The sequence below is a fragment of the Pelobates fuscus genome, chromosome 7, assembly GCF_036172605.1.
Source record: "Pelobates fuscus isolate aPelFus1 chromosome 7, aPelFus1.pri, whole genome shotgun sequence".
Lineage (NCBI taxonomy): Eukaryota > Metazoa > Chordata > Amphibia > Anura > Pelobatidae > Pelobates > Pelobates fuscus.
In genome coordinates, this window is record NC_086323.1 from 20,459,598 (window position 1) to 20,486,033 (window position 26,436).

General features: G+C 39.8%; 1 protein-coding gene across 2 annotated transcripts in view; it reads left to right on the forward strand.

The window, feature by feature from the left end:
- Positions 1–8,951: 8,951 nt before the first annotated feature.
- LOC134568995 (cytochrome P450 4B1-like) overlaps positions 8,952–26,436 on the forward strand; it is a 44,237-nt gene continuing 26,752 nt past the window's right edge. Inside the window, exons 1-4 of one of the 2 annotated variants that reach the window (XM_063427768.1) lie at positions 8,952–9,166; positions 20,693–20,837; positions 21,062–21,103; positions 26,105–26,232. In XM_063427768.1, the coding sequence (XP_063283838.1) occupies positions 8,975–9,166; positions 20,693–20,837; positions 21,062–21,103; positions 26,105–26,232 (507 nt within the window). In that variant the 5' untranslated portion in view covers positions 8,952–8,974. The remainder of the gene's footprint in view (positions 9,167–20,692; positions 20,838–21,061; positions 21,104–26,104; positions 26,233–26,436) is intronic. The other variant, XM_063427769.1, reaches the window with a different exon arrangement.

Here is a 26,436-nt window from a genome sequence, read left to right on the forward strand (position 1 = left end):
AATAAATACTGTGTTATATCCCAGCATACAGCTAATGGCAGTGAATACATTGTATATAAGATTAATGTAATAAATACTGTGTTATATCCCAGCATACAGCTAATGGCAGTGAATACATTATATAAGATTAATGTAATAAATACTGTATTATATCCCAGCATACAGCTAATGGCAGTGAATACATTGTATATAAGATTAAGGTAATAAATACTGTGTTATATCCCAGCATACAGCTAATGGCAGTGAATACATTGTATATAAGATTAATATAACAAATACTGTGTTATATCCCAGCATACAGCTAATGGCAGTGAATACATTGTATATAAGATTAAGGTAATAAATACTGTGTTATATCCCAGCATACAGCTAATAGCAGTGAATACATTGTATATAAGATTAAGGTAATAAATACTGTATTATATCCCAGCATACAGCTAATGGCAGTGAATACATTGTATATAAGATTAATGTAATAAATACTGTGTTATATCCCAGCATACAGCTAATGGCAGTGAATACATTGTATATAAGATTAAGGTAATAAATACTGTATTATATCCCAGCATACAGCTAATGGCAGTGAATACATTGTATATAAGATTAAGGTAATAAATACTCTGTTATATCCCAGCATACAGCTAATGGCAGTGAATACATTGTATATAAGATTAATGTAATAAATACTGTATTATATCCCAGCATACAGCTAATGGCAGTGAATACATTGTATATAAGATTAAGGTAATAAATACTGTGTTATATCCCAGCATACAGCTAATGGCAGTGAATACATTGTATATAAGATTAAGGTAATAAATACTGTGTTATATCCCAGCATACAGCTAATGGCAGTGAATACATTGTATATAAGATTAAGGTAATAAATACTGTATCATATCCCAGCATACAGCTAATGGCAGTGAATACATTGTATATAAGATTAAGGTAATAAATACTCTGTTATATCCCAGCATACAGCTAATGGCAGTGAATACATTGTATATAAGATTAATGTAATAAATACTGTATTATATCCCAGCATACAGCTAATGACAGTGAATACATTGTATATAAGATTAATGTAATAAATACTGTATTATATCCCGGCATACAGCTAATGGCAGTGAATACATTGTATATAAGATTAAGGTAATAAATACTGTTATATCCCAGCATACAGCTAATAGCAGTGAATACATTGTATATAAGATTAATGTAATAAATACTGTATTATATCCCGGCATACAGCTAATGGCAGTGAATACATTGTATATAAGATTAAGGTAATAAATACTGTGTTATATCCCAGCATACAGCTAATGGCAGTGAATACATTGTATATAAGATTAAGGTAATAAATACTGTATTATATCCCAGCATACAGCTAATGGCAGTGAATACATTGTATATAAGATTAATATAACAAATACTGTGTTATATCCCAGCATACAGCTAATGGCAGTGAATACATTGTATATAAGATTAAGGTAATAAATACTCTGTTATATTCCATCATACAGCTAATGGCAGTGAATACATTGTATATAAGATTAAGGTAATAAATACTGTGTTATATCCCAGCATACAGCTAATAGCAGTGAATACATTGTATATAAGATTAAGGTAATAAATACTGTGTTATATCCCAGCATACAGCTAATGGCAGTGAATACATTGTATATAAGATTAAGGTAATAAATACTGTGTTATATCCCAGCATACAGCTAATAGCAGTGAATACATTGTATATAAGATTAAGGTAATAAATACTGTGTTATATCCCAGCATACAGCTAATGGCAGTGAATACATTGTATATAAGATTAATGTAATAAATACTGTATTATATCCCAGCATACAGCTAATGGCAGTGAATACATTGTATATAAGATTAAGGTAATAAATACTGTGTTATATCCCAGCATACAGCTAATGGCAGTGAATACATTGTATATAAGATTAAGGTAATAAATACTCTGTTATATCCCAGCATACAGCTAATGGCAGTGAATACATTGTATATAAGATTAAGGTAATAAATACTGTATTATATCCCAGCATACAGCTAATGGCAGTGAATACATTGTATATAAGATTAAGGTAATAATTACTGTGTTATATCCCAGCATACAGCTAATGGCAGTGAATACATTGTATATAAGATTAATGTAATAAATACTGTGTTATATCCCAGCATACAGCTAATGGCAGTGAATACATTGTATATAAGATTAAGGTAATAAATACTGTATTATATCCCAGCATACAGCTAATGGCAGTGAATACATTGTATATAAGATTAAGGTAATAAATACTGTGTTATATCCCAGCATACAGCTAATGGCAGTGAATACATTGTATATAAGATTAAGGTAATAAATACTGTGTTATATCCCAGCATACAGCTAACGGCAGTGAATACATTGTATATAAGATTAATGTAATAAATACTGTGTTATATCCCAACATACAGCTAATGGCAGTGAATACATTGTATATAAGATTAATGTAATAAATACTGTGTTATATCCCAGCATACAGCTAATGGCAGTGAATACATTGTATATAAGATTAAGGTAATAAATACTGTATTATATCCCAGCATACAGCTAATGGCAGTGAATACATTGTATATAAGATTAATGTAATAAATACTGTGTTATATCCCAGCATACAGCTAATGGCAGTGAATACATTGTATATAAGATTAATGTAATAAATACTGTGTTATATCCCAGCATACAGCTAATGGCAGTGAATACATTGTATATAAGATTAATGTAATAAATACTGTGTTATATCCCAGCATACAGCTAATGGCAGTGAATACATTGTATATAAGATTAAGGTAATAAATACTGTGTTATATCCCAGCATACAGCTAATAGCAGTGAATACATTGTATATAAGATTAATGTAATAAATACTGTGTTATATCCCAGCATACAGCTAATGGCAGTGAATACATTGTATATAAGATTAATGTAATAAATACTGTGTTATATCCCAACATACAGCTAATGGCAGTGAATACATTGTATATAAGATTAATGTAATAAATACTGTGTTATATCCCAGCATACAGCTAATGGCAGTGAATACATTGTATATAAGATTAAGGTAATAAATACTGTATTATATCCCAGCATACAGCTAATGGCAGTGAATACATTGTATATAAGATTAATGTAATAAATACTGTGTTATATCCCAACATACAGCTAATGGCAGTGAATACATTGTATATAAGATTAAGGTAATAAATACTGTATTATATCCCAGCATACAGCTAATGGCAATGAATACATTGTATATAAGATTAAGGTAATAAATACTGTATTATATCCCAGCATACAGCTAATGGCAGTGAATACATTGTATATAAGATTAAGGTAATAATTACTGTGTTATATCCCAGCATACAGCTAATGGCAGTGAATACATTGTATATAAGATTAATGTAATAAATACTGTGTTATATCCCAGCATACAGCTAATGGCAGTGAATACATTGTATATAAGATTAAGGTAATAAATACTGTATTATATCCCAGCATACAGCTAATGGCAGTGAATACATTGTATATAAGATTAAGGTAATAAATACTGTGTTATATCCCAGCATACAGCTAATGGCAGTGAATACATTGTATATAAGATTAAGGTAATAAATACTGTGTTATATCCCAGCATACAGCTAATGGCAGTGAATACATTGTATATAAGATTAATGTAATAAATACTGTATTATATCCCAGCATACAGCTAATGGCAGTGAATACATTGTATATCAGATTAATGTAATAAATACTGTGTTATATCCCAGCATACAGCTAATGGCAGTGAATACATTGTATAGAAGATTAAGGTAATAAATACTGTATTATATCCCAGGATACAGCTAATGGCAGTGAATACATTGTATATAAGATTAGTGAATGTGTTTAATAAATACTGTGTTATATCCCAGCATACAGCTAATGGCAGTGAATACATTGTATATAAGATTAATGTAATAAATACTGTATTATATCCCAGCATACAGCTAATGGCAGTGAATACATTGTATATAAGATTAAGGTAATAAATACTGTATCATATCCCAGCATACAGCTAATGGCAGTGAATACATTGTATATAAGATTAAGGTAATAAATACTGTATTATATCCCGGCATACAGCTAATGGCAGTGAATACATTGTATATAAGATTAAGGTAATAATTACTGTGTTATATCCCAGCATACAGCTAATGGCACTGAATACATTGTATATAAGATTAAGGTAGTAAATACTGTATTATATCCCAGCATACAGCTAATGGCACTGAATACATTGTATATAAGATTAAGGTAATAAATACTGTATTATATCCCAGCATACAGCTAATGGCAGTGAATACATTGTATATAAGATTAAGGTAATAATTACTGTGTTATATCCCAGCATACAGCTAATGGCAGTGAATACATTGTATATAAGATTAAGGTAATTAATACTGTGTTATATCCCAGCATACAGCTAACGGCAGTGAATACATTGTATATAAGATTAATGTAATAAATACTGTCTTATATCCCAGCATACAGCTAATGGCAGTGAATACATTGTATATAAGATTAATGTAATAAATACTGTGTTATATCCCAGCATACAGCTAATGGCAGTGAATACATTGTATATAAGATTAATGTAATACATACTGTATTATATCCCAACATACAGCTAATGGCAGTGAATACATTGTATATAAGATTAAGGTAATAAATACTGTATTATATCCCAGCATACAGCTAATGGCAGTGAATACATTGTATATAAGATTAATGTAATAAATACTGTATTATATCCCAACATACAGCTAATGGCAGTGAATACATTGTATATAAGATTAAGGTAATTAATACTGTGTTATATCCCAGCATACAGCTAACGGCAGTGAATACATTGTATATAAGATTAATGTAATAAATACTGTCTTATATCCCAGCATACAGCTAATGGCAGTGAATACATTGTATATAAGATTAATGTAATAAATACTGTGTTATATCCCAGCATACAGCTAATGGCAGTGAATACATTGTATATAAGATTAATGTAATACATACTGTATTATATCCCAACATACAGCTAATGGCAGTGAATACATTGTATATAAGATTAATGTAATAAATACTGTGTTATATCCCAGCATACAGCTAATGGCAGTGAATACATTGTATATAAGATTAATGTAATAAATACTGTATTATATCCCAACATACAGCTAATGGCAGTGAATATAAGATTAAGGTAATAAATACTGTGTTATATCCCAACATACAGCTAATGGCAGTGAATACATTGTATATAAGATTAATGTAATACATACTGTATTATATCCCAACATACAGCTAATGGCAGTGAATACATTGTATATAAGATTAATGTAATAAATACTGTGTTATATCCCAGCATACAGCTAATGGCAGTGAATACATTGTATATAAGATTAATGTAATAAATACTGTGTTATATCCCAGCATACAGCTAATGGCAGTGAATACATTATATAAGATTAATGTAATAAATACTGTATTATATCCCAGCATACAGCTAATGGCAGTGAATACATTGTATATAAGATTAAGGTAATAAATACTGTGTTATATCCCAGCATACAGCTAATGGCAGTGAATACATTGTATATAAGATTAATATAACAAATACTGTGTTATATCCCAGCATACAGCTAATGGCAGTGAATACATTGTATATAAGATTAAGGTAATAAATACTGTGTTATATCCCAGCATACAGCTAACGGCAGTGAATACATTGTATATAAGATTAATATAACAAATACTGTGTTATATCCCAGCATACAGCTAATGGCAGTGAATACATTGTATATAAGATTAAGGTAATAAATACTGTGTTATATCCCAGCATACAGCTAATAGCAGTGAATACATTGTATATAAGATTAAGGTAATAAATACTGTGTTATATCCCAGCATACAGCTAATAGCAGTGAATACATTGTATATAAGATTAAGGTAATAAATACTGTATTATATCCCAGCATACAGCTAATGGCAGTGAATACATTGTATATAAGATTAAGGTAATAAATACTGTGTTATATCCCAGCATACAGCTAATAGCAGTGAATACATTGTATATAAGATTAAGGTAATAAATACTGTGTTATATCCCAGCATACAGCTAATGGCAGTGAATACATTGTATATAAGATTAATGTAATAAATACTGTATTATATCCCAGCATACAGCTAATGGCAGTGGATACATTGTATATAAGATTAAGGTAATAAATACTGTGTTATATCCCAGCATACAGCTAATGGCAGTGAATACATTGTATATAAGATTAAGGTAATAAATACTGTATTATATCCCAGCATACAGCTAATGGCAGTGATTACATTGTATATAAGATTAAGGTAATAAATACTGTGTTATATCCCAGCATACAGCTAATGGCAGTGAATACATTGTATATAAGATTAATGTAATAAATACTGTATTATATCCCAGCATACAGCTAATGGCAGTGAATACATTGTATATCAGATTAATGTAATAAATACTGTGTTATATCCCAGCATACAGCTAATGGCAGTGAATACATTGTATATAAGATTAAGGTAATAAATACTGTATTATATCCCAGCATACAGCTAATGGCAGTGAATACATTGTATATAAGATTAAGGTAATAAATACTGTGTTATATCCCAGCATACAGCTAATGGCAGTGAATACATTGTATATAAGATTAAGGTAATAAATACTGTATTATATCCCAGGATACAGCTAATGGCAGTGAATACATTGTATATAAGATTAAGGTAATAAATACTCTGTTATATCCCAGCATACAGCTAATGGCAGTGAATACATTGTATATAAGATTAATGTAATAAATACTGTATTATATCCCAGCATACAGCTAATGGCAGTGAATACATTGTATATAAGATTAATGTAATAAATACTGTATTATATCCCAGCATACAGCTAATGACAGTGAATACATTGTATATAAGATTAATGTAATAAATACTGTATTATATCCCGGCATACAGCTAATGGCAGTGAATACATTGTATATAAGATTAAGGTAATAAATACTGTGTTATATCCCAGCATACAGCTAATAGCAGTGAATACATTGTATATAAGATTAAGGTAATAAATACTGTGTTATATCCCAGCATACAGCTAATGGCAGTGAATACATTGTATATAAGATTAATGTAATAAATACTGTATTATATCCCAGCATACAGCTAATGGCAGTGGATACATTGTATATAAGATTAAGGTAATAAATACTGTGTTATATCCCAGCATACAGCTAATAGCAGTGAATACATTGTATATAAGATTAATGTAATAAATACTGTATTATATCCCAGCATACAGCTAATGGCAGTGAATACATTGTATATCAGATTAATGTAATAAATACTGTGTTATATCCCAGCATACAGCTAATGGCAGTGAATACATTGTATATAAGATTAAGGTAATAAATACTGTATTATATCCCAGCATACAGCTAATGGCAGTGAATACATTGTATATAAGATTAAGGTAATAAATACTGTGTTATATCCCAGCATACAGCTAATGGCAGTGAATACATTGTATATAAGATTAAGGTAATAAATACTGTATTATATCCCAGGATACAGCTAATGGCAGTGAATACATTGTATATAAGATTAAGGTAATAAATACTCTGTTATATCCCAGCATACAGCTAATGGCAGTGAATACATTGTATATAAGATTAATGTAATAAATACTGTATTATATCCCAGCATACAGCTAATGGCAGTGAATACATTGTATATAAGATTAATGTAATAAATACTGTATTATATCCCAGCATACAGCTAATGGCAGTGAATACATTGTATATAAGATTAATGTAATAAATACTCTGTTGTATCCCAGCATACAGCTAATGGCAGTGAATACATTGTATATAAGATTAAGGTAATAAATACTCTGTTATATCCCAGCATACAGCTAATGGCAGTGAATACATTGTATATAAGATTAATGTAATAAATACTGTATTATATCCCAGCATACAGCTAATGACAGTGAATACATTGTATATAAGATTAATGTAATAAATACTGTATTATATCCCGGCATACAGCTAATGGCAGTGAATACATTGTATATAAGATTAAGGTAATAAATACTGTTATATCCCAGCATACAGCTAATAGCAGTGAATACATTGTATATAAGATTAATGTAATAAATACTGTATTATATCCCGGCATACAGCTAATGGCAGTGAATACATTGTATATAAGATTAAGGTAATAAATACTGTGTTATATCCCAGCATACAGCTAATGGCAGTGAATACATTGTATATAAGATTAAGGTAATAAATACTGTATTATATCCCAGCATACAGCTAATGGCAGTGAATACATTGTATATAAGATTAATATAACAAATACTGTGTTATATCCCAGCATACAGCTAATGGCAGTGAATACATTGTATATAAGATTAAGGTAATTAATACTGTGTTATATCCCAGCATACAGCTAATAGCAGTGAATACATTGTATATCAGATTAATGTAATAAATACTGTATTATATCCCAGCATACAGCTAATGGCAGTGAATACATTGTATATAAGATTAAGGTAATAAATACTGTATTATATCCCAGCATACAGCTAATGGCAGTGAATACATTGTATATAAGATTAAGGTAATAAATACTCTGTTATATCCCAGCATACAGCTAATGGCAGTGAATACATTGTATTTCTTTGCTGCTGAGATTGATGAACAGGTATCTGCTGAGTTGGGGCATGTTTTGATTCAACGTGCTCATTGGTCAGATTCTCCCATGTTGCAGGTATAAAGGGAAGGGAATCAGTGTGGATGACAATCAGCTAATCACAGCCAGACCTGAGCTGTTATGGAGATAGAAACAGCCAGGACATGGCTATCTCTGGACATTCAGCACTATCTGCGACTTTTGCTGACACTTTGCCTTGTGGCAATTGTGCTGAAAATTTCACAACTGTTCATTAAAAAGAGGAAACTAGAGAAAATATTCCAGCAATTCCCGGGACCCCCTCGACACTGGCTTCTGGGGAATGTGGATAAGGTGAGTGTACGATATTTTTAAATCCACAGATCTGAAACAGGAGGGCTGCACTCCCCTAAACATGCATACATTATAAGGGGGCTGCTTGGGCCACTTGTAGGATTTGCCAAAAATGGGTATATTGGCATTGTGACAGGCTTGTGCAGTGTAGAACCATAAATCGATTGATCAATTACCGGGTAGATCCCTTGAGTGTTGAGGTGCTTTTATTTTTATTTTTTTAAACTAGACTATTGAGTGCTCTGGATTCTTTATGGTTTTTAGAAACTGATCTCAGACCGGCAGCACCTTCGTAATGTATGCATAGGAAATGCAAACACTGCCAGGGTTAATGACTGAAGTGGGAATTCATAGTGAATATCAAATTTAAGGCAAAAATAAATAAATTGATTATGACGTTTTGCAGTGTGTTTGTTTTTGCCTTCACTTTGCATTAAATTGCAATTTTCTCTTTAGTAATTAATCCTATGTGGTGTCTGGATTTTTTTTTGGGGGGGGGGGGGGGCTTCAAAATCTAATCTGCTTGTGTATAGAAAGGGATAATGCAGTTCACAAATAATTAGTTATTTTGTGGGCAGCTGACACTTTCATATATTCTTCTGTAAAGGGTTAAGTTTTTTTTTTTTATTTTTGCAAATATCAAAGGTCACTAAGAAACCCAGCATTTTAGCATTTTTGATCTTTGATTTAAAGCACACATTCCAAGTTATTCAGTAAACGCAAACCGGAATATTTACTAACATGAGTAAACATGTTTAAACTTTAAGTTGCAAATAGCTGAACTGTAAACACTCCCTTAGCATTTATATTTATAGACTGAAAAGAGACAAGTGTCCAGCTTTTCTCACTTTTTTTTTGCTGTTGATCCAAAAGAAGGCAAAAAAACCCAGTTTGAAGCACTTCCAATTTTGCAACAAATTTTTTGTCCCATTTTTCACCCCAGAATGGCAGTCAGATTTTTTTTGGACATACACAGCAATTTAAGAATACATGTACGGAGAACTTTAAGGGTTACTGCCAAATAACACCCCAATATGTGTTCAGCAACATCTCCTGAGTACAGTGATACCACCCATGTATAGGTGTGTCTGGTTCTCGGGGGGGCTAAAATACCTTATTTGGAGGGTGCACATTCCAGTTTTCCAACTTTAAATTTTCACAGTTCTTCATCATGCACCCATGTCCTATTTGGGACACTTTTTTTTAAGCCAGCCAATGTAATTTACCCCCATCAAACCATATATTTTTGAATTGTAGACACCCTAGGGTAAATGGTGGTATTTTACCACTTTGCATGCACTAATTCTGCCACCAGTCTTTCCCTAACATTGTACTCTAGTCATGGATATTGATCTGGCGAACATATGTGCGGTTTGATCCGCCCCCTATTCGTCATCATTGAGTAAACTTTGACCCTGTGCCTCACAGTCAGCAGACACATTCCAGCCAATCAGCAGCAGACCTCCTGTACAGCATCCATTTTAGATTCATTCTGAAGCTGCATTCTTAGTGAGAGGAGGGAAAGTTTAGCTGCTGCTGATTTGATAGGGAAATGGATAGCTAGGCTAGTGTATTCAGTGTCCACTACAGTCCTGAAGGACTCATCTGATCTCTGCTGTAAGGACAGCACCCCAAAAAGCCATTTTTAGGGCTAGAACATCAGCCTGCTTTTTCTTTTTCTTTTTTTATGTGTAATGTAACTGCAGTTGCCTGCCTGCCAGCTTCTGTGTCAGGCTCACAGTGGATACTGTGCCCACTTGCCCAGTGCCACCACTCATATCTGGTGTCACAACAGCTTGCATTTAAAAGCAAAAAAAGTTTTCACTGTAATAGATTGAATAGCAGTTAGTTGTCTGCATGTCAGGCCTACAGCGTGTACTCTGCCAACCTTTGCCAGTTCACAGTGCCACTCATATCTGGTGTCACAAAAGCGTGCATTTAAAAACAATTTATTTTTTCACTGTTTTAGATTGAATAGCAGTTGTCTTCAAGTGTGTGTCAGGCCTACAGCGTCTACTCTGCCAACCTCTGCCACTGCACAGTGCCACTCATATCTGGTCTCACAGTAGCTTGCACGCATAGTACCACTAATCCCCCAAAAAATGACAGGCAGAGAAGGCCACCCCGCAGGGGCCGTCGTGGTCGTGGTGCTGTGATTCCCTTTTGCCCTAGAATAATGCCCAGTTTTCAGAGGCCACATACCCTGAACTTGAAAAGTTCTGAGGACATAGTTGACTGGCTAACACAGGACACCCAATCTTCTACAGCTTCCGCTCGGAACCTTGACGCACCATTCTCCTCCAGCTTAGCTTCGGGCACCTCTCAAGTTACCACTCACCCGTCTGCCGCCAACACTAGCACCACAGCCGCTTCACTTTATCTGTCAGAGGAGTTATTTACACATCCGTTTGAAGAAATTAGTGATGCGCAACCATTATTGCCAGAGGATGTAGATAACAGGGATATGTCTCAGGCAGGCAGCATTACACACATGGACGTACGGTGTGATGATGATTATCTTGTACCCGCTGCTGCTTCCTTTGCTGAGTTGTCAGATACAAGTGAAGCGGTTGATGACCATGCATCCATGGATGTCATATGGGTGCCCGCTCGGGAAGAAGAAGAACAGGGGGAAAGTTCAGATGGGGAGACAGAGAGGAGGAGGAGGAGACGAGTTGGAAGCAGGGGGAGGTCGTCGCAAGGAGCTAGTGGCACAGTCAGACAGCATGCATCGGCACCCAGGGTCAGCCCGACAGCACGCCAATCAACGCATGCTGTGTCCACCACCAGAATGCCGTCATTGCAGAGCTCAGCAGTGTGGCATTTTTTTTTGTGTGTCTGCCTCTGACAACAGCGATGCCATTTGCAACCTGTGACAAAGGAAACTGAGTCGTTGGAGGTCCAACACTCACCTAGGTACCACTGCTTTGCGTAGGCACATGATCGCACATCACAAACGCCTATTGGATCAACACATGAGTACAAGCAGCACACAAACTCAAAGCCACCATCCTCCTCCTGGTCCAGCATCTTCAGACACATCAACCACTGCTGTCCTCCTTGCCACCTCTCAACCATCCGCCACTCCGTCTCTTGCATTGAGCAGTTCCCGCTCATCTGCCCACAGTCAGGTGTCTGTCAAGGACATGTTTGAGCGTAAGAAGCCAATGTCAGAAAGTCACCCCCTTGCCCAGCGTCTGACAGCTGGCTTGTCTGAACTATTAGCCCGCCAGCTTTTACCATACAAGCTGGTGGAGTCTGAGGCGTTCAAAAAATTTGTAGCTATTGTGACACCGCAGTGGAAGGTACCCGGCCAAAATTTCTTTTCACAAAAGGCAATCCCCAACCTGTACTCTATTGTGCAAAAGGAAGTAATGGCATGTCTGGCACACAGTGTTGGGGCAAGGGTCCATCTGACCACTGATGCATGGTCAGGGCAGGTATATCACCTACACTGCGCATTGGGTAAACCTGACTGCTGCCAAGCATGGAATGCGTGGCTCTGCAGAGGAGTTGGTGACACCGCCATGACTTGCAGGCAGGCTTGCTGCCACCTCCTCTACGCCATCCTCTTCCATGTCCTCTTCTACTGCTGCGTCTTGCTCCACATCAACGGCAGCTCCCCAGGTACTATTCCACATCCCGGATACGGCAGTGTCACGCCGTCTTGGGTTTGACTTGCTTGAAAGCAGAGAGTCACACCGGACAAGCACTCCTGTCCGCCCTGAACGCACAGGTGGAAAAGTGGCTGACTCCGCAGCAACTGGAGATCAGCAAAGTGGTTTGTGACAACGGAACAAATTTGTTGGCGGCATTGAAGTTGGGCAAGTTGACACATGTGCCGTGCATGGCACATGTGTGTAATCTGATCGTACAACGCTTTGTGCATAAGTACACAGGCTTACAGGACGCCTGGAAGGTGTGTGGCCATTTCAGGCATTCCTACACGGCCATGGCTCACTTTCATGGCTCACTTTCAATTCAACACTCCTAATGTTCGACCGCCTGCTCCAACAAGAAAAAGCTGTTAATGAATATTTGTATGACCGGGGTGCTAGGACAGCCTCTGGGGAGCTGGGGATTTTTTTGCCACGTTACTGGACGCTCATGCACAATGCCTGTAGGCTCATGCGTGCTTTTGAGGAGGTGACAAACCTAGTCAGTCGCACCGAAGGCACCATTAGTGACATCATACCATTTGTTTTCTTCCTGGAACGTGCCCTGCGAAGAGTGCTGGATCAGGCCGTAGATGAGCGTGAAGAGGAAGAGTTGTGGTCACCATCACCACCAGAAACAGCCTTATCAGCATCGCTTGCTGGACCTGTGGCAACGCTGGAAGAGGATTGTGAGGAAGAGGAGTCAGAGGAGGAATGTGGCTTTGAGGAGGAGGAAGACCAACCACAACAGGCATCCCAGGGTGCTTGTTGTCACCTATCTGGTACCCATGGTGTTGTACGTGGCTGGGGGGAAGAACATACCTTAATTGAGATTACTGAGGAGGAGAAACGGTAAATGAGTAGATCGGCATCTAACCTTGTGCAAATGGGGTCTTTCATGCTGTCGTGCCTGTTGAGGGACCCTTGTATAAAAAGGCTGAAGGAGAACGACTTGTACTGGGTGTCCACGCTACTAGACCCCCGGTATTAGCAGAAAGTGGCTGAAATGTTACCAAATTACAACAAGTTGGAAAGGATGCAGCATTTGCAAAATAAATTAAAAAGTATGCTTTACACAGCGTATAAGGGTGATGTCACAGCACAACGGGAATCTAACAGGGGGAGAGGTGGAAGTCATCCTCCTCCCACGACCACGCCGGCAAGGACAGGACGCTTTACAGATGTGTTGTTGATGGAGGACATGCGGAGCTTTTTAAGTCCTACGCATCGCCACAGCCCTTCGGGATCCACCCTCAGAGAGCGACTCGACCGACAGGTAGCAGATTACCTCGCCTTAACTGCAGATATCGACACTCTGAGGAGCGATGAACCCCTTGACTACTTTGTGTGCAGGCTTGACCTGTGGCCTGAGCTATCCCAATTTGCGATAGAGCTTCTGGCCTGCCCCGTTTCAAGTGTCCTGTCAGAAAGGACCTTCAGTGCAGCAGGAGGTATTGTCACTGAGAAGAGAAGTCGCCTAGGTCAAAAAAGTCTAGCTTACCTCACCTTTATTAAGATGAATGAGGGATGGATCCCGAAGGGACTGACAGTGGGCGATACATTCGACTAAAAAAGGCCTGATGAGATGAGCTGCCTTGGGATAAAAATGGTCCAGACGCTGCTGTATTTTAGCTCTGAATGCCGGTTGACTTGCGTGACTTATCCGCCACCAACTAGGGTTCAAGTCGCAATGTTTTAGGGCAATTTCTGCCTGGGAAACAAACATGAATTTTTCTGGCTGCTGCTACAGCAGCGGCTGCAATAATACCTAATTTTTCAGGCATGTGTACATGCCTAATTTTTAGGCCCACTGGTGCAGCACTGTGGCTTCAAAAACCAAACCAAAAAAAAGGCACATAACAGGGATTAAACTGATAGGAGTGGTGTGTTAAGTAGTACTATTCCTATCTGGTGGCACATTAGATTGCACGCGCAGTGCCCCAAATTTGAAATAGGAGGACCGACCAAGGATCTTTTTCCATCTCCCGGTTCCTAAAATCGATGCCATATACACGTCCCCTGATAGGGCGCCAGCTCGTTCTTCTCTTTTTCACTTCACTAGGGACACTTTACTGCACTATGGGCACTTAGACCCACTCTTTGTCTTGCACACTGTTATTCCTAGCCAGCATCTGTGATGGGAAATCAGGCAGTCCTCTAAACGTTTAGATTGAGCTTTAGCTTAGAACACCCTTGAAGGTGTTTAAGGAGATTAGGGCTAGTTTAGAGGATTCTTCTTAGACCTCTCTGAGCCTTTATAACCCTTCTACCTATCCAGCATTTCTGGAAACTAGCTAAGAGAAAGGGGGGCTGTGTGTCTGTGATACCTTTAACTTTATATCACCTTATTGACACTTTATGACAGCATCACTCCGGTCTCCATACTCTCTGCCTATACCCATCTATTTAGAGGGAATTTCCTTGCCCCAGGCAATATTATATAATAGGTTTATTACAAAATTAGCCAATATAGGGGAATAAGTATAGTATCCCTTTGTTATTTATAAATGATACAATAAAGACTTTTGTCCATTACTCAATTTACTTTAACAAAGGGTACTAACCACGGTATTAGGAAGCATTGCTCTGCTTTCCCTTTCTTCCTCTATTATACACCTATGCTCACTAGGATTTGTAGGTATCACTTTATTATAGTTGTCTAACCCTTTTCCTATGCCAGTTTTAGATCTCCTTCTTGGGAGATTTTTTCTTTCAGTTTATTAGCATACCTGGGTACAAGCCTTCGGTGTGGCTGGAACCACCACCTGACCACATTTCCTTGTTTCTTCCACTCATACCGCTTTTTCCATCTTTGAAGGGGTTTGGCGAAACAAGGAAATAGTCCTCTACTCGTAACAGGGATTAAACTGATAATATAAGGTGTGTTAAGTAGTACTATTCTTAACGCAGAGAGAGGAGTATGAAGAAGAGGAGTCAGAGGAGGAAGGTGGCTTTGAGGAGGTGGAAGACCAAACACAGCAGGCGGTCCAGGGGGCTTGTTGTCACCTTTCGGGGACCCTTGGTGTTGTATGTGGCTGGGTGGAGGAAGAGACCTTCAATGACATCAGTGAGGACAAGGAACGGGACATGGCTAGCTTGGTATCCAACCTTGTGCAAATGGGGAGTTTGCGGTTGTGCAAATGGACTGTTTGTGGTGCGTTAAACGGGGAGTTTGGTCTGTCACTGTGAAGCGGGCGTAACCCTTACACTACCTGATCGATACAACATCATACAGTAGGTCCCCCCCCACCCTGTCAGGCCTAAGCCTCCCGATGTCTCCTCATGCTTCCGGGTTGACGGAGCTTAGCCACACCCCCATTGACGCGGTCTGCTATTTAATGCGACCGCACCAGCTGATAGACGCTGGATTATTGAAGCGCGTATCGCACCTAAGACACCGGCTCACATACCTCGCTGAGGCGAGCACTCGCTACGGAGCCGGACTGGAAGAATACTCAAGTCCCCAACATCTCTCCTCTTCACCTACAGGTGTCAGCACTCTCTGGAACCATTCACTGAAGCATCCGCCTCAGAGGAGAGCTGGGAACGCAATCCCTCTTCTTCCGAAGTTAAGTAACTTACAGTCTCTGAGTTAAGAGCTAACAATGCTAAAGCTTTATTTCTTCATACTAAAGTCTGCTATCAAATTGCCCAGCAAGCCTGCTACAGCTTTCCTCAAATCAAGTATTATTCAAGTTCAGCTGTACCTGTCTTGCTACTAATACCTTCAATGTATACAATCTCTTATAATTTGAACTGTTAACAAGAATAACGGACTCTAATGAATTCTGAACCTTGTCATTGCCAACTGAAGCAAACCGTTTATTATTTAAAGAAACAGTACCTGTAATTCTGGAACTGAAGTCTCAGTTCCATCTAAGTGTCTTAATAAAATATCAAAGTCCTAACAAATCTGCAGTTGTGTTCCACATCATTTACTGTGAACGTGACACACCCACCGCTCACGGGTGGGGGCGGGAGGACAGTAGGTTCCCCCCCCCATTGTGATTTATGGCCCCCATCCACCGCGCAGGGGTGGTGGCCGGGGGGGGGGGGGGGAGGACAGTAGGTCTCCCCCCCCCCCCCCCCCCTTATCCTTATTTACTGAATATTCCCCTGTATAACAATGTTTGGCATTTAGTGAATATTCCCTATTCTGCTCTGTGTCAGTGTGTATCAGGGTCCCTGAGGACAGGTGTCAATCCATATGTCAAGGTGTCAATATGTCATATGTCAGGTGTCAATCCATATCCATTGTGACTTAGGAATGTTAGGTGATTTATGCCCTTTATGGATTAAAAGCAGACTCTGCATCAACTATGTAATTTTCCATGGGAGTTTTTTGCCATGGTTCCCCCTCCGGCATGCCACAGTCCAGGTGTTAGTCCCCTTGAAACAACTTTTCCATCACTATTGTGGCCAGAAAGAGTCCCTGTTGGTTTTAAAATTCGCCTGCCCATTGAAGTCTATGGGGGTTCGCCCGGTTCGCGAACATTTGCGGAAGTTCGCGTTTGCGAACCGAAAATGTTATGTTCGACGTCACTGTAACGGACCGTTTCACTTACAAGAGGATAAAACCCAGTTTAGGCGATAATCCCCTTTCCAGATGCACAGGCAGCTACTGCAAACACCATTCTCCCGACTGGAACCACACGAACACTGGAACAGAAGAGGATAAAACCCAGTTTAGGCGATAATCCCCTTTCCAGATGCACAGGCAGCTACTGCAAACACCATTCTCCCGACTGGAACCACACGAACACTGGAACAGCTGAACAAGAAAAGCAGACATCGGCTTACACTCTTGGCAGTCAGCATACAATCCCATTCCCCCAAAGACCGAGACGACACATCGCTTTGAGGGTTAAGCAAGAACTCTAGACTGGGACACCCAGTCTGGCTTTTATTACAAACAAGTACATACAGGACACTCCCAGGGGGAGGATGAAATTAACCAATCACATGGATGTACCTCCCACACATTTCCTCCCCTTAGATTAACACTTAACACAATTATACCGTACACCTTTTTCCCCAATTCCTGGATGTACCCCAAATACATAGGCTACACCTCCAAAACATCATATCCCCTGATAGCCCTTATTCAGGGGGACAACATATGCAAGAATCAGCCCATTCGGATAAACGGTTCGGGAGTTATGGGACTTTAAAGTATTGACCGACCGCATGGGTAAAGTATCCGAAAACAGTTCCATGCATTTTGGCCCTGCGGTCGGTCACAAACAAGTGAATGAAACAGACGAATTGCCTGTGTTATAGAGCCTGGAGAGGGTTTGAATGAATTCCCTTGTTTGTGGGGTTCTTTCTACCGAACGGCGGGTCATTCGGTAGTTTCCATACGAATTTCTGGAAGTATGGAGGTCTCAGCGGTGTTTGCCTAGTCAAGTGTCCGATTTTAGTTCCAGACACTCGACGGCAAAACACCGCTGTTCGGTAGTTTAAGATGGCCGCCGCCACGTGTTTGTTTCCCGAATGGCGGCCACCCAGAGGACAAAGAATACATTACACTGATTGCCAATTACCCGTTTGCAACATTGTTGCAAACTGTAATTGGAGGCACACTTATTCCTGGGTGGTCTGGTTGTTCGGTAGTTTCACTCAATATAATGAATGGAGTGATTCTACCGAACAATCAGGTGAATGCTGCATACATATCACCCAGGTTAAACTTAACACATGAATACATATACAATATTACAGGCAGTACACTAGAATATGCTTCACAGTCTTAAAGGGACAGTAGTCCCAAAAGTCCCAATCTGTTCATAGATGATTTTAAAGGGCCAGTAGCAGCAATATAAATTATTACATGCCCAAATATAGTGTTTATAGAGCAATATGTCCATGGGCCGTAGTCGCAGGGCAGGAGGCTAGCAGCCAGGCCTCTTCAGTTCACAGTGGCGAAGCTGGTTTCGCCACAGTCACTAGTCATGGATTCTCATTTACTTTTATGAGTTACTGACAAAGAACACCCCACTATGTGTTCAAGATCTCCTGAGTACAACAGTGCCCTCCAATGTACAGGCTTTATGGGTTTTTAGAAACTTACAGGGGTCAAATGTAGGGCTTTCCATGTTTGTACATTGAAATTTGCCAGATTGGTTTGCTGGGCCTATGATGTCTTTGAGACCCAGGAATGAAAATTAACCCAATCATGGAATACCATTTGTAAAAGTAGACAACCCACGGTAATCAAAATGTCCAGTCATTTTTAGTAGCCACAAAGTTAGCATTTCTTGCTCTACACAAAAAAACTGCACTTTTACTGGTGGTTTCATCGTCATGATACATTTTACTGTTTTAAAAACTCACATTTTGTGTTCAGCGAAGTCTCCCGAGTGTCAGGGTGGCGGTCCGGTGACCGGGACCCAGACACATTCACTCAGTGTGGCGGTCCGATGACCGGGACCCAGACACTGTCTGGGCGGGGGTCGGATGACCAGGACCCAGTATGCCTGATGTTGAAGTAGAAGTGGATTATCAGGGTCTGGTGCAGGGTAACCGCACGCACCTGGTGTTGAGCACCAGCGTTTGTGCGGCCACATACCAGGACCCTGATGCAGCTTCAGCGGATCCCAGGAACTAGGAAATAAGCAGACCTCCCAGGAGCTGAATATGGAGGCTCTGCAGCAGGAATGTATCCAGTACAGAAACAAGGCAAGGCTAAGACAGACACCAAACATGAACTAGTAGAACCCAGAACCAGAGAAGGATCGGAAGCTAAACCCAGAACATGTACACAATACACAAGGGAAACATTAACAGAACAGGGGCAGGACACTACTGGACTGGGAAGACAAACTAAAACAAGACCAGATATAATAGGCAAAACAAGAGGAGAAATAACTAAGTACTATATGTGAAAAATAATTGGGATTTAGTTACATTATATGATCATACATTGCATAAGCCTGCCACAATGCCAATGTACCCCATATTTGGCAGGTCTTCCTCTGCCTAATGTCTGCTAAATAAACCATAATAAAGCACATACAGCACTTACCTGCAAGAAAAGGCAGAGAACTTGAGCAACTGCCTGCAGGAATCAGACTGAAACAAAAGGAATGGGTGTGGCAACATAAAACAAACATTTAAATGAATCCAGGAGACTGGGAATTCCAGGAACGGAATACAGGAATGAACCCAGAAAACCCAGCATAAAAAAAACCAGACATGGAATAGATTACTAGAAAAACTAAACAAGAATTGTAAAAAAAAGAGTGCTGATAACAGAAGCCATTGCCAGAATGATCCGCAGCTAGGAACAGGATGTGACACAGAGTAAAACAATATCCCCCATGTACAGGTTTTACCCTTAGAGCGGTTGGAAGCGATCACGATTGCTTCCAGCACTCAATTTGGCCGCGGACGTACAGGGGTTAAACATCTGTCTGGACTCTGATAAAATAACTTCTTCAGGCAGGGAATTCCACATCCTTGTTTTTTCTTTCGGGAAGAAAACCTTTCCTTTGTCTTAGAAGAAATCTTCTCTCTTCCAGTCTAAATTCATGTCCTATGTAAAGTCCGGTTTGTGAATAGATTTGCTTTCACTTACAAATTCTTACTTCGTTACTCTGGCCTTTAATCTGAAATTTACTTTGAACTCACTTTTAAATCAGAATCTGTAATCATTAGCTATTACCTATTTTTGTACAGGATAAGTTTAAGACTGTCACCCAAAAACATTTTAGTCTCCGTGTGGGTAGGGGAGGCTTAGTGATGCAAAAGAAAGATTCACAAACAAAGTAAGAGGACTATGAGTAAAATTAAGAAAGTATTGAATGTCACACCAGGAAGACACATATTGTTTCATACAAATGATATTCTGATTGTAATACTTGTTTGGCAGCTCCGTCGAGATGGGAATGATTTGGATACTATCGTCACTTGGTCAAAAACGTACGGAGGAGCCTATCCAATATGGTTTTGGAACTTTAACGCATTCTTGTTCCTCACTCATCCGGACTATGCCAAAGCTGTATTTGGACGAGAAGGTGAGAGATTACATCAACGCACCTGAACTATTTAATATTGTATTTTTTTTTTATTTTTAAAAATTTGACATTTTTTTTTGTTTTGTCAGTTTTTAGCCTATTTCCATTGTTAAATTATGTTTACCCACTATAAGTTTGCTATAAGTTTTCATTTTCTCATGAAATGACCTTCAGCATTTAAACTTAAATAAATCTCATGTAATTATGTTTTATTTACTTTTTAGATCCCAAAGCGACAACTTACAGATTTCTCATTCCATGGATTGGTATGATGCATATCTAAAATTATTTTGATACTGTTACAAAAACTCACTAGAAATATATATATATAATTGAATTCCACAGGATAAAATTTTAAAATAACATTATTGTAAATCAATCAACAGAGAGGGATGGTATAAACCTACCAGTACTTAGGGAGCTTTTTCCTAATGGGTTCCATCATAGGATTGGCAAAAACCAAATGTTGCACATACCGTATATACTCGAGTATAAGCCGAGTTTTTCAGCCCATTTTTTGGGCTGAAAAACCCCAACTCGGCTTATACTCGAGTCAAGGTCTGTATTATGGCAATTTGCATTGCCATAATACAGACTGGGGGGAGAGGGGGGCTGGCAGAGCTGTAACTTACCTGTCCTGCAGCTCCTGTCAGCTCTCTCCTCCTCTGCGCCGTCCGGTCAGCACCTCGGTCAGCTCCCAGTGTAAAAGCTCTCGCGAGACTTACAGTGTAAGCTGCCAGAAGAGCAGAACGGACGGCGCAGAGGAGGAGAGAGCTGACAGGAGCTGCAGGACAGGTAAGTTACAGCTCTGCCAGCCCCCCTCTCCCCCCCACTGAACTGCCACTGGACCACCAGGGAAGGAGAGCCCCCCTCCCTGCCATATATCAAGCAGGGAGGGGGGACGAAAAAAAAAATATATATAAATAAAATAAGAAATAATAATAAAAAAATAATAATAAAAAAAATTAATAATAAAAAAAGGGGTATAAGGACCACTATGGGAGGGGGGGGTATAAGGACCACTATGGGAGGGAGGGGGTGGGTTAAGGACCGCTATGGGAGGGAGGGGGGGTATAAGGACCGCTATGGGAGGGAGGGGGGGTATAAGGACCGCTATGGGAGGGAGGGGGGGTATAAGGACCGCTATGGGAGGGAGGGGGGGGTATAAGGACCGCTATGGGAGGGAGGGGGGGGTATAAGGACCGCTATGGGAGGGAGGGGGGGTATAAGGACCGCTATGGGAGGGAGGGGGGGTATAAGGACCGCTATGGGAGGGAGGGGGGGTATAAGGACCGCTATGGGACGGGGTGGGATAAGGACCACTATGGGAGGGAGGGGGGGGGGGTTATATGGACCACTATGGGAGGGATGGGGGGGATAAGGACCACTATGAGAGGGAGAAGGGGGATAAGGACCACTATGAGAGGGAGGGGTTGGGATAAGGACCACTATGGGAGGGAGGGGTTGGGATAAGGACCACTATGGGAGGGGAGGGGGAAGTAAGGACCACTAGGGGAGGGGTGAGTCAGGACCACTGGTGGGGGGTGAAGGAACACGGGGGTGGGGAGGTAAGGACCACTGAGGGAGGAGGAGGGGAAGTCAGGACATATGGGGGGGGGGAGGGGGCGGCAACCTTTTTTTTGCCTACGGCGGCAAATATCCTTGCACCGGCCCTGCACACACTGCATTCACACACTGCATTCATACACACACACACACTGCATTCATACACACACACACTGCATTCACACACACACACACTGCATTCACACACACACACACTGCATTCACACACACTGCATTCATGCACACACACACTGCATTCATGCACACACACTGCATTCATGCACACACACTGCATTCATGCACACACACACTGCATTCATGCACACACACACTGCATTCATGCACACACACATACGCACACACTGCATTCATTATACACACACTGTAAATAAATATTCAATTAATATATTTTTTTTAGGATCTAATTTTATTTAGAAATTTACCAGTAGCTGCTGCATTTCCCACCCTAGTCTTATACTCGAGTCAATAAGTTTTCCCAGTTTTTTGGGATAAAATTAGGGGCCTCGGCTTATATTCGGGTCGGCTTATACTCGAGTATATACGGTAATTAAAAACAAGATGAAAAAATTACAAATCTTTGAGCTTACTAAAGATCTCCTAACATTGGGCAGTATGAACTCAGGATTGGGGTGCAAAGGGACATGTCACTGGCACCACCCAAAATGGGCAATCGTGCCCTGAAATGGGATGGGGACACTCTAAAGGGCCATATCAACATGCGTTGAATGCACGCAAGACTGACAACCTTTCAGCTGGCCCCACTCAGGGCAGTCCATTCACAGAACTCTGTGGTAGCGCTGTCTGAGGGGGTGCCCGGGTGCACTTTCATATGGGTGGCATTTTTCTGCCCTTGTGTCTTATGGGAAGGGACTGGACCGCTTCAAAAGAGTCTCCACACTTTAAAACAATGTGAAACCATACAGTAGCAGGTCCTCTGTTCTCGTGATCCGTGAGAACGTTGCCGCAGGTATACATGTATCTGTGTATGACTGTTTCTATGTAACTGCATGCGTATATGTGCATACATCTCAGCATTTTGCCTGCACTACACACAAATTCAACCCTGCATCTAAATGCCAACACTACATAAGAACACACCACCATTACAGAAAAATGCACGCTTGCATTTAAATGCCAATACGTGCAAACACACCAGTACATATACTCCATACAAAAACATGCTTTCATTCAAACACTGCTCAGTGCTAAATACATTAAAAAATACAAACACAGTGCTAAATGAATTTTTTTTTTTTTGTTTGTTTTTTTTTTTACAATTTAAATTGTGTTGGGGGAGCAAATGACCCAGGTATGCCCCTGGTAGACTAATTCTGAAAGTTCTGAGGCCGTCCAGCAAAGCCCAGCCTCATTCATCACTGTCACTACTAGGGAGACCCTCAAGGATGCAGGATCAGTGGGTCATTGCCTCCTCTCCCTATATCGCTAATTCAGTGAGAGACTTTTGTAAAATGGCCGCCGGGCCAGCAACAGTTAGAAAATCCAGCCGGTGGCACATAGTTCAGCATCCACTCACTACTCCTTAGGGTTGCAATATCACAGGAAGTCAGGGCCACGTGGGAATTAGAGTATGGAGTGAAGGAAATTATTCTGGAGAAAGTGATTATCTTCAATGTTTCTGCAGATAGGAGCAGCTGCTAAGAAAATAAATGTAAAAAAAAAATCTCCTTGTTACCTGCTGTGAAGACATTACCCTTTTTATTTGTTATTTCTTCATTTTCCATTCGGTAGATGGAACTACTGAACAAAGACCACCCCTTGGCTCATTTAACTTCAAAGCCTGCTTCAATTAAACCCTCTACGTGTGCGGCCAGCGTTCGTACTACCGAACGCCACGTGGCTGAGAAAACCGCGGCCATCTTTTTTCAGACTAACAAAGGCAGCGGGACTTGGTCGTCGAGTGTCTGGAACTAAAATCAGACACTCTACTTCCCTAACACCGGTCTCAAACACACGAACGCTGGATCTATATTTACCGATTAGCTGGAAGAGCGCTATTCGATACGGTTGTGCCTACGAATGAGGGGAACAATCGCTGCTAGGAGCCAGGGGAATCCCTTCGGTACTTTTATTCATTTTTCTCCTTTTATTGAATTGACCGTCAAAACCACCCAAACTCGTGGAACTATTTTGGGCAGCCCACCCACCCACGGTGAACCAGTCACAGAGGACTTCCTTAGTTTTTGAGAACCCCTGAACTGATTTGTGGGGATAACTCATGTATAAAGGGGTGTTTCAGATATTGGGGAAACTTTTTGATTTTTCTACCTAGAGATAATCGTTATTACTTTATCAGACTTGATTATCTCCAGGGCTAGGGGAGGGAATTGTATGTTTGTGCTGGCTGTGTTTTATGATTTTACTGTACGTGATTGGTTATACTTTGTCCCTCCCTGTGGGATGTCCCCTTGCATGGGGACTTGCATAAAAGCCTGTGTGTGTTAATTAAAGCCAGTTCATTTTGTACCCTTCTTCTTGACTTCGGCTGATGTTTGGGGATTCGTATGCTTTACTAAGGGAATTATCTTGTAAAGCTATTTGTATTTCGTATGGATTTCGTCTACTTCAACTACCGAACGGAGAGCTATATACACTAGGCTCTGGCGGTTCGGGAGGAAACTACCGAAGGAGGTTCAAATACACTTGGTTTCCTTACACCTGCCATTAAGGTACTAGGATATGTGATGGGGAGTGCTATGGGCAAGGGAAACAGGACAGTATCCCCAGATGCCACACTGTTCACTCCGTGCAGGGGAGCTAGAGGGACTACAACTGTCTCTTTCCCAATGAAAAGGAAAAACCCACTACTCCCCCCACAATTTATTGTATCTGTCTATAATCCTGTGTGTATGTCCTGCTATGTATGTGTGTTCACCTGATGAATGACTGGGAGAATGTGAACTTACCAGTGTGTGTGCCTGAATGCTTGCATTTTGTTTTTGCATGTTTCCTTGAGTGTATGACTGTGTGTTTGTATATGTCTATGTTTTATACCTGTGACTGTGTATATGTGTGTCTTCAGAGTTGTGTGTAACTTTTGAGTGCATTTTGTATGCATGAATCTATCCGGGGCCAATTTCACTGGGGCAGAGTGCAAAAATATTTTCTTAGCTCAAACCACAGGTTTCTTTTTTTTATCCTAACTGCCCTGAGGACAGATCATGTCAAATTTACCTTACTGCCTTGCTTGAAGATCAGGTTGTTGCAATGAATGTGGTCTATTTGGATTCTGAAAAAAAATATTGAATTCGGTTTTAGAAATAATTATAGAGTAGAGACTAGACCAGGGGTCCTCAAACTCCAGCCCCCAAGATGTTGCTGAACTACAACTCCCATGATTATCTGGCTATTCATGTAATTCAAAGAATCGAGGGAGTTGTAGTTCAGCAACATCTGGGGAGCCGGAGTTTGAGGACCCCTGGACTAGACACTATGCAATGTCAATCGGCAGTGACCAGTGAGGTGTCACCTGAAATCCAATTTGTCTCTTCATGTGTGGTACAATTTTTGGGAATTTTTATAGAAGGTTATCACTGAACTGAGAAAAGCACACAGTAAAGATGCTAACTTTCCTGTCCCTGTATTCATGTAGAATTCTACAACTGGTATATTTTGCTGATCTTTTGGTTCTGACCCATTGCATTGATGATTCTGTTATTTAGGGAAAGGTCTTTTGATTTTGGATGGACAGAAGTGGTTTCAGCACCGTCGCCTGCTTACCCCTGGCTTTCATTATGATGTGCTTAAACCATACACTAAACTGATGTCTGATTCTACGGTAGTCATGCTGGTAAGTGGTTGGCGTGGCAATAGATCTGTGTACAGAAAGTAAAAAAACCAAAACATAACTCATAATATTAAATGAGTCAGACCTTTTCAGTCCTACTGTTTTTATTTTTTTATTTTAACATTTTTATAATTTAATGCAATAGAGTGATGGATGTGATCACCTAAATTACACTTGGCATTATATATACACACGCCCTTCCTACTT